Here is a 16,094-nt window from a genome sequence, read left to right on the forward strand (position 1 = left end):
GAATCCTGAAGTTGCTGAAATCCAAACCTTTGTTGAGTCGTAAGTTTTCTACTTTGTTAAATACCAAAATATTAGCAACTTCTATATTTTGATATATTTACGATTGTCTTATTCAGGATCCCAAAAGATGGTCTGATGCTAACCTTCCGTGGGAGTAAGCCAAAGAGACTTGCTAACTTCTCTAGAGGACCTGAGAATCTTCTTGCATTTGAGCAAAAGACGATTAAGGAGTTAAAAGTCTCCTTTGAGGTAATGTGATTTTAATTTCAGTACGTTAATTCATAAAAGACTATAATTCTATTAAACAGATTTTTAAAATTATGATTGTTATATGTAGGTTGGAAAAGCTAAGATTATGTGTACCATTTATGGTGTCGACACCGACTGGTCTTGGTATTACTTCAGCTGCAAGAAATGTAACAAGAAGGTCACACATGTGCAAACCCAATGTAAAAATGCTGCAATTACCACCAAAGCTAAGTCGCCAAAATTTTGGTGTGATGTATGTAGGGCTGTTGTAACCAACGTACTCGCAAGGTAAGTAAAGTCCATTAAAAGACCATATAATGTGTATATGAAGTTTTAACTAAATTTTCTTAATCCACTCATAGGTACAAGCTTCAGGTGAAAGTCATGGATAACACAGGTGAAACTAAACTCATGCTTTTCGATACTGCCGCTGCTGATGTTGTCTCTGAGAGTGCCTACACGGTTCTTAATGGTTCCTTCGACGAGGTATTAGTTGAAACATTGGTATATATTTATTAGATACATACTTATTATTCTTATTTCTATCACTTGATATTATTCCATCTTACAATGTAGATTGATGATCCTGAGACCTTGCCAGACGCACTAAAAAATTTAAAAGGAAAGACATTCCTATTTCTTGTGTGTATTGAGAAAGAGAATTTGTGGGATGGTCTTGAAACCTACAAAATCTCTACTGTTTTGTCCAAGCATGGAATGTTGGCGGAAGAACACACTCTTGAAGAATCTGATAACAATTTGAGTCATTCAGAGATTAACTCGGAGAATTTGGTAATTTCTGTTTATTATATTTATGATGTTTATATATTATGTTTATCATTTAATTTTATCATAATATCATATCATTATCTACCCTTAGGGGTTGGAGTTCACTTCTTTGAGCGATGGTAGCCAAGATGATTTGTCGCCTCCGTCCAAACGTTCTCTTGATTTTAAAGAAGACCTCTTTGATCAGTCTTCCATAACAAAGAGAAAGTGTGTGCAATCATCTAAGTTGGCTGATCTGGTGAACGTATCTATTGATAAACGTGACTTTGATGCAGTTGTGTGCGCTGAAGATGAAGGTTTCATCGATGATAAGAACAATATTGAAGAGGTTACTATCACCAACGGCTTAAGCCCAATCTGGTTCGAGTGAAGGTGGAGCCTAATTAAGTAGCTTCTCATTGGGCAATGCTTGCTTCTTTTGTTTCCGATTCCAAATGTTTATTTCAAGTTTTTATCATTCAATAATGTTATCATTCGAGTAGCACTATTTGCTTCTGTTCCAGAATAAAACGAATAATAAAAGTCCACATTTTAATCATTATCGAACATTTTACTTTTTCAGTTTTTAATACGGTTTTACGACATAGTATGTTAAAATGAATATTTGATATTAACATTGATAGTGGAAAAATTAATACATCAAAATTTATCCTTCCTATAATTACGTTAGTTGTTGACAAACAACCCATATACACTAAAACCTCAATAAATTAATACTCTATAAATTAATAATCACTATAAATTAATAAATTTTGTTGGTCCCAAGTCGGGCCAATGTAAAAATTAACAATATTCGATAAAATAATAAGATAATAATTTTTTTGAAATCTCAATGTAAAATATGGTCCCAATAATATCATAAATTAATAATCATGTAAATTTTTATATATAAATATATATACTGATATAATAGTGTATGTTTCTCCTAAAACTCATTTCTATAGAACATTTGTAATGTTGTATTTTCAAACTATAATGATATCTCTAAAATATTTTATAACATGTCATACAAATAATTAAATTTTAAAGTTTTAATTTTTAGATATGCATCATTTACAATTTGATAATTAGACAGATTATTAAAATATGAGAATTAATATTATTATTATTCATAAATTTGAATTTATGTATGTCATGTGTATAAGTCAATTTGTTTATAGTATTTGTAATTTATTGTCAATAATGCTTTATAAATATTACAAGTTCAATTCCTAAACCATAAAATTTATAACATCCGAAAGTTTAATCTTATTTTGCTATAATTGTTCCAATTCATAATTTAAAAAAAATAAACAATTAAAAATATATCTATAAATTAATAATTATTAATTTATAGATAAATTAATATCACTATAAATTAATAAAATGTCTTGGTCCCAACATTATTAATTTATAGAGGTATTAGTGTAGATTTAAATTTTCAATTTTAGGAAGACAAAATTGAAATTATATTGACAATACAGTTAACCTCAATGTATTAATTGTATTTACGTTCACGATAATATATTTGGTCATAACTACACTAATGAACAAAATTTCTTGGATAGTAAAAAAGCTGCTCCTATTTTACTGTTGATAAGATGTAACTTGATAGAGTATATTAAATCGATAAACACAAACCACATCATCTTTTTATTTTTACACTTATCATTTTCTATTTTCTTTAAAAGTAACCGTTTACATTTTCTCCACAACTCCTACTTCTCTCTCTCTCACCGTTTCCGAAAGTCAAGAAACAACCATGGTGAAAATTTGCTACTCTTCGAATGCTAAATCCATATACAATAAATTGGATGATACATGTGAAGGTTTTTCAAAAGTGGGAGGTGAAAGACGGTCCAGTATCAGATCTTCCGAACTTATTTTGGTTGACGAAGAGGTACTCATTTAGTCTTACACAGTAAATTATAAAACCTTTTTCCTTTGGCTAATCTTACATGATATATATATTATCCAGGGGTAGTACTGCCATGCAATAATTCCTTCCGAGTTGCATTGTTTTGATGATTATGTTGTTCATCAGAACGAGACATATGTTTTTGAGAGGTTCAAAGTCAAAGAAGATAAAGAAGAGATTCAGAAGACAGATCTTGAATATAAGATTATCTTCACTCATAAAACAGTAGTCAGTGATGCATGAGCACAGATAATTGAAAAAGTTTTCAATAACTCCAGTTTTCATACGATTCTTGATGGTCGTTTCCATGGTCGTTGGCCTTATGGTATGTTTTCTATCTTTCTATCATAATAAATTTTTATATTATGTTTTTAAGTTGTTCATCGTGTAATATTGACCATATATTTTTTTTGCAGTTAATTTGATTGGGATCATAACTCATATGGGGGAGATCCGGACCTTTGAACCGGAGGACAGTGTGAATCGGTGGGCTTTGAATAATAGATACATACAGTTCACGATCAAATCTCTTAAGTAAGTATTAATTTACAAAAAAAAATTCAGTAATACTGCAAATTATATAATCTCAAATAGGAAAATTTTGTATTTGGATTATTACAAATTGTAGGGGAAATGTCCTGCCTTGCTTTGCCACTGGATGTTATGCGAATGAAATGTTTAATAGATTCAAGTTAAACAATAGAGTTAGAGTTTGTCTTTTTAAAATGTGGAAAGCTGTCATATATTTTAACATATATACATACTGAATTGTGTACTTTAATGTTCACAGCGGATGATTATATTGTTTTGACCAATGGTGATGGCTGTTCAGACATTTTTGACGACCCCAGCGATGATCAATATCAAGACTATGTGTACATGTCAGTTCCTATACATGACACCTCATTCTTTAATCTATTATTTTGAATTTTGGTATATCATCTTATTTAAGTTTGTTGAACTTTTTTAGGATAAATCTACTGAACGAGAGGGGAAAACCAATAAAGTATCTATATCCTAATCAAACTCGATTCTCTGTGGACTTAAGGTAAGACAATTTCTAATAATGTATTCCCGCAAAATTATGCGTATTTTTTTATTTAATTTACAATTATTTATGAATATACCTTTTTAAAATACAGTGACAAACTTGAGACTTTTGTTCATCCCATCGTCGAGGACTCCTTCAAGAATATCCGTAAGCCAAAATTATAAACGTGACAATGTGCTCTGTATTTTTCTTAAACTTTATTTCGATGTCCGTTGGTTTAAAATTTCTGACCTTATTGTTATGGTAAACATATCTATTTCATCTGTTAGCTCATTATTTAATTTTGTATATGTTAATTGATTAACTAACCAAATATCTCTTGCTATGCATTACTTTTTTTATAACCTTATGCTAATCTATATTTAGGATTCATACGAAGTCATCATATTATTTAGAATTTAATTTAAATCAATATTTTCACATTTCGGATGATACTGTACGAACATTATTACCTTTTCAATTACGGAGTTAATTGTGTTTTCTTAAAGATTATTTAGTGACCTTATCTCATGCTTTATTTTCGCAAATTTAACAGATCTGTTGGAGTTAAATATCTATTAAACTTATCTTAACATGAAGATGGAAAGTTATAATATTTGATGTTAATCAATCCCTTAAACGTTTGGATCATAAGCAAAGATTTTTTTGAAACAAATTTTCGAAATTTGATTTTATTATATTCCGTAGTTAAATTTCTATGCTTTTCACTATACTTTTGAAACAATTTGACAGTTTCATTTGACTTATCAGACTCTCTACTACTTTTATCTTTTTTACACATGACAACTCCTAAATCGTTTCATACTAAGTCATATAATACTCCAACCTCTTCAAATCTACCCACATCTCATGCTCCACAAAGTATATTAACCCATGTTAAACCAAAAACGTCCATCAGTGGCTGCTTTAAACTTGAACACGTATTTAAGTTAATTCGCCTAGATCTAACCAGAAAGGATTTGAGGTGTGATCAGTCATTGGAAATACCTGTATTTAAGTCATACACATGTTCATCGAGTGTCGTAATCAAAGATAAGGGTTAGTTTCTTATTCTGTAATTGTTTTAAATCAATAATAATCTGGCCACTTATCTTTTATTTTTTGTAACTACCAGATATTCCTATCTTTTATTTTTTGTCACTTATCTTTTATTTTTCGAATGTTCAACAAGATATTTCAAATACTCTTCCAACTACGTTAACTAAAAGGAAAACAGCTTCCGGTGGGAATAAAGAGAACGAAAATCCGAATATTATATCTGGACACAATGGTTAGTTCATAATTTATTTATTTTAACTTCTTAATTACTTTTATTGTATTATATGAAAGTGTTTATTAGTAAGCATATACTATTAGAAATACTAAGTGTTAATTCTAATAGTATATATGTTTTCCTTTTAATAAATTACAGGTATTAAAAAATTAAGGGAATCAAGATTCAATACTACTATAGGAAATGTGGAGTCCAATGTTTTGCAGGATATTACTAAGAGTTATAGCAAAACAATATCGTTGGAGAGAAGAAAAGAGCCAGCAATACATAAGAAGAGTATTCATTCTTCTAATTGACTTGAAAGTAACCGTTAGCTCTTAAATTTTTATCCCGCTAACGAATAATGCGTTAAGTATATATACTATTTAGTATATTTAAAACAATTCCTGTTATTTATTATCTAGATGATAATATATACTTTGCGATTCACCCTCACTATCTTAAATTTAATTAAAATATATTATATTATTAAGTAATGTATTATATCTACAGAAGACGAATTTCCAGTTCGGAATCTGGACAAACTATTTGACGAGGTCGATGATAATTATCCCATACATGGTAATTGTCGTATTTCGTTGTTTTTTATATTTATTTCTTATGTTCGTATTTTAAAAATTTAATAGAAAACATATTCTAACTCATCAAATATTTATCTATCGCAAAAATCAACAGAAGAACTTAGTGACGTTGAGCAAACATACAATTACGAAGATAGTGATTCTGATGTAGATATTCATCATTCAGAAGAATTGTATGATATAGACGTCCTGCAGTATGACTCGGATATTGGGAGTAACCAAATTAAAGAATTACGTGATATGGCTCTAGTTGCTTCTAACGCACGCAATCGATTTGAAAGAGTAGCCTGCAAAATTAAATTCAATCCTAACAATTCACAGTATCCGGAAGGTATAACCTTCATCTACGATGTTAATTATGTTTAATTCTGTATTTACGTGCAATAGATTTGTGGATTGAATTTATTTTGTAACATATATATTAGGTTATCTTGACCACGGTGATCCTGTTGAATCCTGTGAGTTTTGTGGGGCCAAAATGTGGTATGGGGAGCGGCTTAATAAGAGAAGGAACCAAAAGAACCTGAATTTTTCGTTGTGTTGTGGTTTAGGCACTGTTAAACTACCCTTTCTGCAAGAATCGCCTGAATTTATAAATAAGCTGCTTAATTGTACTGATCCAGTTAGTAAACACTTCCAAGAGAATGTTCGTCCTTATAATATGGTCTTTTCAATGACCTCTATTGGTGGCAAAGTTGATAGGAGTATTCCCCAAGGAAGTCAGTTTAGGCTACAAGGAGGTAACTATCATGTTATGGGAAGTTTGCTGCCTAAAAAGATGGTGATTATGCTAAATTTTCGCAATTATATATTGTGGACACCGATCACGAGGTCGTTAATCATGCTTCAATACTGGGGTAATCCTATTAATAATTAAAATTTTAATATACCTCAATTTTATTTATTATAGAATTTGTTTTAGTTCTTTAAAATATATTTCATTATTTATTAAATTTTTTAATATACTTCAGGAAAAGTAAAAACGGGCAATTTTTGTCTGGACGGAAACATTTGAGGCATGATATCATCGAAGGCTTGATTGAAATGCTAAACCAGTCAAATCTGTATGTACAAAAATTTAGAGCAGCAAGGGATTGCGTTGCAGCTAACACCGATGAGGTATTCCACATGCGGATTATTAATGATAGGGTCGGTGTTGATGGTAGGCAGTATAGTGCTCCCATAGCCTCAGAGGTTGCAGCATTAATACCTAGTGATTTTGTAGCTGAAATGCCTTCCCGTGATATTATTGTTCAGTCCAAGAATACTGGCAGACTTCAAAGAATAAGTGAGATACACCCTTCCTACTTGCCTTTACAATATCCACAGATTTTATGTTTTGGAGAAGATGGTTGGAGACATGGTATAGAGAAAGCACTCACTGGTATTAACAACAAGAACAAAAGGAAGTATATTAGTATGCGACAATGGTTTGCATTTCACTTACAGGAGAGGGAGAATGAATGTCAAACTCTGATGCGGTCTAGAAGATTATTCCAACAATTTATTGTTGATGCATACACTGCTGTAGAAAGTAAGAGGTTGTCTTTCATTAAAAAGAATCAGACTAAACTTCGTTGCACTGATTTTAATTCTTTGAAAGAGGTCTCAGCAGCTGGACAGCCCAAAATATCTGAGCAAGGCAACCCTATTACCATTCCGTCTTCATTTACAGGAGGTTCATGGTATATGGTGAATAGCTACTACGATGCAATGGCTATCTGTAAACACTTTGGTTTTCCTGATTTGTTCATAACGTTCACATGTAATCCCAAATGGCCAGATACTACCCGTTATTGCAGTGTCAGAGGACTTGCTCCAGATGATAGGTCTGGCATTGTTTGTCGTATTTTCAAGATTAAACTTGAGTCTTTGATGAGAGACTTGACTGAGAGACACTTTCTCGGGAAGGCAGTCGCATGTAAGCTTTCTAATTCTTTTAACAATATGAATTATTTTATATGCTTTAATATGTGTCTATTAATGCATATTTTCATGTGGTACTTTTTCAGCTATGTATACCGTTGAGTTCCAAAAACGTGGACTTCCTCATGCGCATATATTATTATTTATGGATCAGAGAAGCAAGTTGCCTACTGCGGATGATATAGACAAGATAATTTGCGCAGAGATTCCTGATAAGAATGTCAATCCGGAACTATATCAAGTCGTCAAAAATAATATGATTCATGGCCCATGTGGTGCTGCAAATTATAACTCCCCGTGTATGGTAGATGGACTCTGTTCTAAATTTTACCCTAAAGCTTTCTCTGATTTAACCAAGATTGGGAAAGATGGCTATGCTGTATATCGAAGGAGGCGATCCAACATATCTTTTGAGAAGAGTCGTTTCCAATGTGATAATCGTTATGTTGTTCCTTATAATCCTATGTTGTCAGTTCGTTACCGAGCTCACATTAATGTTGAATGGTGTAATCAGTCTGGATCTATAAAGTATCTCTTCAAGTATATCAACAAGGGTCCAGATAAGGTTGCTGTTATATTCGAAGCAAAAGATCAAGCCGAGAAGCCGAAGAACGAAATCAAAGACTATTTCGATTGCAGGTATAAATATTTGTTTATTATTATAAATATATTTCATCTTTCGCTACTTACATTTTTTCTATTATATTACATTATAGATATGTCTCGACGTCTGAGGCCATATGGAGGCTTTTCAAGTTTCCTATACAATATAGGTCTACTCCAGTCGAGAGGCTGTCTTTCCATATTGAAGGAAAAAAACCATGTATTTATGACAAAGATGATGAGTTAGAAGATGTTTTGGAAAGGACTATCAACGTCGACTCCCAGCTCACCGCTTGGTTTGCTCTTAATAAGAGAGACTCATTTTCTAGAACTAAACTGTATGCGCAAATACCAGCCTTTTATACATGGGATGGTGCTAGAAAAATGTGGAAGACAAGAAGTAGGGGTTTCTCTTTAGGTAGGATTAATTACGTACCAAGGAAACTAGAGGCTGAATACTACGTGCGGATGTTACTTAATATTGTTCCAGGGGCTGAGTCATTTGATGACTTGAGGACATACAAAAAGGTTGTTTACAAAACTTACAAAGAAGCATGTAACACACATGGTATTCTAGATGATGATCAAATCTACATTGATTGCTTAGTGGAATCCACACAATGGTGTTTTGGATATTATCTTCGGAAATTCTTTGCGGTTTTGTTATTGTCTGGTAGTCTTTCAAGTCCTGCTCATGTATGGGATGAAACATGGCAAATATTACCGGAAGATATTGAGAGGAAAAAAAGATTAGAAGTCAACAATCCAGGTTACATATTTGTTCATATTTCGAATTATTTATTGTTTTTATTGTGCTTATATGAGTATATGTTTTATCCTGTCTATAGTTCTGGAATTAACTGCCGAAGAGAAGATGAATTTCACACTACAAGAAATAGAGCTCCATCTACTATCAAATGGAAGTTCTCTAACATCCTTCGAAGAGATGCCTCAACCTAACAGAGATGGTATGGATATCTCTAATCGGCTAATAGCCGATGAAAGGAGATACATCCGTGCAGAACAAGCAGAAGACCATGACGCATAGATTAAAATGCTTACTGACGAACAGAAACTAATATATGATCAGATAACGGAGGCCGTGTTCAATAGACAAGGAGGTGTGTTTTTTGTTTATGGTTTTGGAGGTACTGGGAAGACATTCTTATGGAGTACACTTTCTGCTGCTGTTAGATGCAGAGGTGAAATCATATTGAATGTTGCATCAAGTGGTATAGCTTCTCTTCTTCTGCCTGGTGGTCGGACTGCTCATTCCAGGTTTGGAATCCCTATTCACCCTGATGAGACAACGTATTGCTCAATTGATCCTCGGTCTGAATTAGCTGAATTGATTAAAGAAATATCACTTATTATATGGGATGAAGCTCATATGATGAGTAGATATTGTTTTGAATCTCTTGATCGGAGTCTATGTGATATTATTTGCAACCCTGGAAGCAAACCTTTTGGTGGCAAAGTCGTTGTTTTCGATGGTGATTTCAGACAAGTATTACCTATTATACAGGGTGTCGGGAGAGCTGAAATTGTTTTAGCTTCTTTAAATTCTTCTTATCTTTGGGATCATTGTAAGGTGTTAACGATGACCAAGAATATGCGGCTACTCAATAGCAAACTAAGTTCTGCCCAGTCAGAAGAGATCAAGGAATTTTCAGAATGGTTATTAGATATTGGTGATGGGAAAATAGCCAAACCTAATGATGGTGAAGCTATGATTGATATCCGAGAAGAGTTTCTTATTACTGATTCGGACAATCCAGTTGAGTCTATTGTTAGGTCTATTTATGGAGATCCAGCCCTTTTGCATGAGGAAAAAGACCCTAAATTCTTTCAGCAGAGAGCAATATTGGCTCCGAGGAATGAGGATGTCAATAAGTTGAACCTATATATGCTTGAGAAATTCAAAGGTAAACCTTTTTTGTTTGCTATTTTTTTTCTTATATCACTACTCAACATAATTTAGTTATCATTTTCAAGTTAAATGAGGTCCGAATGCATGTAGTTTTTATAGCAGCTCACGTCTTTATATTTAATTACTGATAAATATTATATATTCCAAATTGTTTAGGTCAAGAAGTGGTCTACCTAAGTGCTGATAGTCTTGATCCCACAGATTCAGATTCAAATACCAACCATGTGTTCACACCCGACTTCTTAAATTCCATTAACATATCTGGCTTACCAAACCATTGTTTACGTTTGAAGATTGGCGCACCTGTCATGTTGCTAAGAAACTTAGATCCGAAACGAGGTTTGTGCAATGGTACAAGGTTGAAAATTTCTCAAATGGCTGATCATGTATTGCAGGCAGTTGTCATTACTGGTGATCGAATTGGAGATATTGTACTTATTCCCAAAGTACTTATTATCCCGTCAGACACGAAGCTTCCTTTCAAAATGAGGCGGAGACAGTTCCCTATTGCTCTTGCTTTTGCAATGACAATCAACAAGAGTCAAGGTCAATCTCTAAGTGAAGTTGGATTGTATTTACCAAAACCGGTCTTCTCACATGGCCAGCTTTATGTTGCTCTGTCGAGGGTTATATCCAAAAAAAGTTTAAAAGTTCTCATTCTCGACAAAGATGGTAAAATCGCGAGACAGACACTTAATGTGGTGTTTAAAGAGGTTTTTCAGAATTTAGTTAGATAGTGTTTTGTTTTCGTTTGTATTTTTTGTTGTTTACTACAATTTTATTTTATCTGCCATTTTTCATCATATCGTTAATTTAGGTCCAAAGTATGACATTATAATCCGTCGTTTTCTTACTAATAAATTCGAATACATTGTCGTGATTATTTTCGATTTTAATAAATATTTTCATTAGTTATGGTAGTCTAATTATTTACACATTTTCGGAAATTTATGATAATTATTCTATTTCCCCTTAACTTAAGTCAATTTGTTTGTTCAAAATCATTACTTTCGGTAAAGAAAATACTCTTGATTAGTTTGTAACGCTTCGACCTAATAAACTACATCTATTTTCTCTAATGTTTAAATTATGGAACTATTCATTGTATGTAACATTTAACGCTGTTAGTATATTGCGTCGTTTGTAAAGCTATATAAATTACCTAAACTGAAAGTTAATTTTCCGGTAATCTTCCTTTTACTTACCATACAAGCTCCGCGAATATTTACTCCCAGCCATGGATGAGTTCCACATGATTTCTTCTTTGTCACAAAAAATTATTGGCTGGCGTATTTGTGTTAAAGTTCTTAGACTTTATGAAATTTATTTATCATCTGCGAAGTTTGTATTGGCTCTAATTTTGGTTGATTCCAGTGTAAGTTGTCGATTGCCTTTTACACTTCTAAATCATCTTTATTATTTGGTTTTTATGTTTTGGAATGTTTGTCACATAGGGTACACGTATTGAGGCTAGAATTCCTCTAGACTACGCAGCAGTATACAAGGAATGGATTCAGGAGGGTGAATGGAAAATAATCACAACATTTGAAGTTTGTCTGAACCCCGACCCTATCAAATCTACAACTCATCCTCTTGGTATTAAAATTCTGCCTCAAACTGTGATGGCTAATTCTTTACCATTGAGTGATATTCTTTTCAATCAATATACCCCTTTCGCTTACATTATTGAGGATACAGTCAACACTGATGTATTGATCGGTTAGTATCGTAAAGTCTTGATTCCTATACTTTGAGATTATATTGTATTATTATTATTTTAAAACAGCTATATTTATGTTTCAATTATTTATTTCTTTTGTAGATTTGATAGGTGAGATCATTTCTGTTGGAATGTTGACAAACAAATCCAATACCCAAAGTTTATCATTCTGTTTGAAAGATAAATTGTAAGTCATCTGTCTTTAATTTTCCCCCTCTTATTTAACACACTTTAAGTCTCCATTTTGTTATATTCTCACTTTTATTATTTATATTTTACACCAGTAATGATATCCTGCATTGTCAGGCACTGTCTAAAACGGTAGTTGAATTCGGTACAAACTTTAGGAAACATGGTCGTATCAACATGTTTATTGCACTTGGATGGTGGAAGATTCATCGGTTTTTCTCTGGAGAGAAGAATGTGATTATACAAAGCTGTGGCGGGATTTTTAAAGTGTTTCCGAATCCGGATATCTCAGAAATGGATTATTATTTTTTTATATATATATTTTGCTTTGTAGTCATGATAACGTACAGTCGTTGGAAAATATATCAAAAACAATTATATTGAATTATTTTATTTTGCCGTTTTATTTTATTGATTTCGAAATATATTTATTCAACTGTTACGTATCTTATTTCTACGTTGTTATATATTAATATATTAGAATTGTACATATTATAATGAATAATTGTATTAATATTATAGAATTCTATATTTTATAGAGTTAAACCTATCATTAGTTAATAAGGCATTCAGTTCCTTATTAGTGGCGTTTTACTTAATACGTAGTAAGATACCAAAATTACAGAAACTAATTTTACGGGAATATTTGTAATTATTAATATATGATTGATTCAGTTCGCATACTGGCGGATAATCAGTTTCATATCTCTCCAAATCACAAATTGTGATTTTTAATTGTCATAATTGTTAAGATTGACAGAAGATTTGATACTCATCAGCTTATTATATAATTCACGTTTGATTCCTCGAACTAAATAGTTGTCATCAATATGGCTGTTCAAAAAATATCAAACACTCATTCTGTTTTCATGTTATCTGATTGGCTTGCGTTAAATCATTCAAACTGTTTTGAAGAAAGTCGGGTTTTTCCTCAGGGCTCAACATGGTTCACATGGGATAATAAATCCAAACAGTGGGTACGTAATTACAGAAGTGGTTATAAATACATGCCGCTATTCGTCTCACCGGTGAGAGAGAGGATCTTCAATTTGAAATTGCTTTTTAAATATCTAGAAGCTGCAAAATCCTATGATGACTAAAGAATAATTTATGCATTGATTTATGATTCTTATGATGAAGCATCATTCGCTATGCGACTATTAGAGTAGTAAATGTTTTGCTTTGGTTTTTGATTCTCTATATTCAATAATAGAACACAAAGTGTGTTTCTTACTATTTGAGTATTTTCTATTGATTTATAACTTTTGTTTGACCTTTTAGTCCAATCAAATTACTTTAAATTGACCACCACTGCATAGTAAGAAACATAATTATCCACTAAAAATTACGAGTATACATATATACTATTATATTATTATGCCAAACAAACCATAATGCTATTAGTAAATTTAGTATATACATTATATAATAATATATAAAATTCTGTTATCTATATATAATATATACATTATTATTACATAATATTATTATTATTATAACATTAGTGTATAGTATGCGTAACATTATAATATAAATCATAACATAATTACAATATAATATAATAAATTATTAGCATAAAAGTGTCCTCGCGGTGTACCATAGGTCCATATCTAATTACCTTAAAAACTTTTGTAATGGTTGTACTTGTACTTTTGGAATGGTTGTTTGGATGTTTTCTGGAACTTATGTTGGATGTATGTTGAAACTTATGTTTTAGTTATAATTTTCATAATTATGTTTTGGTATTACAAAATCAAATAATTCAATTTTACCAGATTTATTTAAAAAACATGATAATTAAACAGTCACCGAAACACACACAAATCAATAACCAAAACAGTCGCAAATGAGTAACCAGATCAGTCGCTAAAGCATTACAATTCAGTCGCAACTTTTAGTGACTGTTTGGCAAGCGAAGAACGACCAAAATTATCAGTCACCAATTAGTAGCTATGTGCGTTGCAATTCACTCGCATTGCGAATATATATATATATATATATATATATATATATATATATATATATATATATATTTCGCTGCATGATCACTTAGTTATCAGTGTGTTTTTTATGTTCACAAAAATCGTTGAACCTCACTTTGATCTTGAGCTTTCAGTGAAATGTCACCATTGGATTAATTTTAATGAAATGCCATATTTTGATAAATCAATTTGATTATTCTAAAGTGGCTTAATTTTATTGGCCATATAATTTGTGATTTATAGAATAAAAGATTATTCTAAAATAATGAATACAAGAGAATTTTAAATAAAAAATTTAGAGACTAATTAAGAGAAAAATGAACGTTTGAATATTATTACGATGGATAATAATTAATGTTTTGATTCTAAATCTAGCAACATCGGTAAAATTTCAAAAATAGCATTATATTTCAAAATTAATCTTTCAGAGTTAACCCTAAATTCAAAATACTAAAATTTATCCCCTCAAAATTATATCCTAAATATAAAATCAAAAACTCAAACCTAAAAAAAATTCTAAAAAATAATTTAATTGTATTAAATATTGCTATTTTTGAAAATTTGTGAACTATGTGCTATTTTTGTCTATGAAACATATTTTAGTACTATTTTAAGATATTTTTCTTTTATTAATGTCCAGATATATATATATATATATACATATATATATATGTATTTCTCTTCTAATCCATTTTTTCGATAGATAAGAAATTTTTTAATCCAATCAAAAAAATAAGTAGAACTAACATATATAATGGTAACTCTATCCATGATACCTCTTATTGAATTTTCTTGTATCTACATTTTTCATAGGCAATGGTCCTTCCCAGCGAAAGGAGAACCTTTTTCAAGTCAATACCTAATTAGTACATAGTACGTATGAATTAGTGACGAATCGTTTGGTTGCTAGCTTAGCTTGCTGCCTATAATCAATATATCTGAATCAAAAGATGTTTTTTTTTTTTTTTTTTCTTTTTTTCACAAAAACCAATGTAGGTTATGCGAGAATATATATATATATATATATGTATATTTCGCTGCATCACTTAGTTGTCGGTGTGTTTTTTTATGTTCACAAAAATCGTTGAACCTCACTTTGGTCTTGAGCTTTCAGTAAAATGTCACCATTGGATTAATTTTAATGAAATGCCATATTTTGCTAAATCAACCTTATTATAGACGTAGACTTTGATTATTCCAAAGTCTCTGCAAGAAACCAAATTACCATCACATTACCGGTCCGGTCACAAGGTCGTTTTTAGTGAACAAGTCAAGATGGCTTTGGTTTTTTACCCTGATGGATGACGTTCTGCTGTGCCGTATCATTTGGTCCTTGTTGATTATATATGTAGTGGTTTACAGTTATTGGTGTTGACGTATCAAATAAGATGAATGGTGTTATTCTATATTAAATCTACCAAGAAATTGAAATTTATCATGTACGTTTTTTTTTTTCTTTTTCTTTTAAGAATTCTTTCAAACTACGCAAGCAATGCTATATAGCCTGCCTATACATATGTCATATATATTAAACAGTCAATATTTCCTATTTTTTAATAGTAAATAAGTTAAATTAAATGGTTAAAATAAAAATTTGGCATTTTTTTATTACTAATGTTTTGTTTAATTTTCATTATTTTTAAAAGTAAATAAAATATAGTTGTGATAAATAAAAAGTAAATAAAGTAAAAGTAAGTAAATAATACATATTGTGTTTTTTTATATATACATTTTTTTATCTCTAGTTCAATTTTTCCTGATTTTTATTGTGAATAGATGGTTAAATTGCATAGCAAAATTTAATGTTTAAGGTTGCAATCCTGTTTAAGATTACTAGATTTCGATATGCGTCAATTTTTAAAAAAAATAGTCATCGAGTATAAATTTTAAACAATTATAATGAA

General features: G+C 31.0%; 2 protein-coding genes and 1 long non-coding RNA gene across 3 annotated transcripts; all 3 read left to right on the forward strand.

Moving 5' to 3' along the window:
- The first annotated feature begins 6 nt into the window (after positions 1–6).
- LOC104767972 (uncharacterized) lies at positions 7–1,531 on the forward strand. Its single transcript, XM_019241243.2, has 5 exons — positions 7–249; positions 338–537; positions 612–735; positions 826–1,041; positions 1,130–1,531. Exons 1-5 carry the CDS (start codon positions 136–138, stop codon positions 1,406–1,408), a joined length of 933 nt encoding a protein of 310 aa, XP_019096788.2. The 5' UTR covers positions 7–135; the 3' UTR covers positions 1,409–1,531.
- Positions 1,532–2,617: 1,086 nt separating this feature from the next.
- LOC147920772 (uncharacterized) lies at positions 2,618–4,332 on the forward strand. The gene is made up of 6 exons (XR_015590585.1): positions 2,618–2,917; positions 2,996–3,260; positions 3,352–3,469; positions 3,726–3,816; positions 3,906–3,983; positions 4,078–4,332. It is a non-coding gene; the product is annotated as an uncharacterized LOC147920772 (long non-coding RNA).
- Positions 4,333–5,602: 1,270 nt separating this feature from the next.
- Positions 5,603–9,417, forward strand: LOC104767971 (uncharacterized). The gene is made up of 9 exons (XM_010491928.3): positions 5,603–5,606; positions 5,752–5,820; positions 5,935–6,171; positions 6,266–6,298; positions 6,392–6,671; positions 6,812–7,761; positions 7,853–8,405; positions 8,483–9,138; positions 9,218–9,417. Exons 1-9 carry the CDS (start codon positions 5,603–5,605, stop codon positions 9,415–9,417), a joined length of 2,982 nt encoding a protein of 993 aa, XP_010490230.3.
- The last annotated feature ends 6,677 nt before the right edge of the window (positions 9,418–16,094 follow it).

Source organism: Camelina sativa, chromosome 19, assembly GCF_030686135.1.
Source record: "Camelina sativa cultivar CO46 ecotype springtype chromosome 19, ASM3068613v1".
NCBI classification, from domain to species: domain Eukaryota; kingdom Viridiplantae; phylum Streptophyta; class Magnoliopsida; order Brassicales; family Brassicaceae; genus Camelina; species Camelina sativa.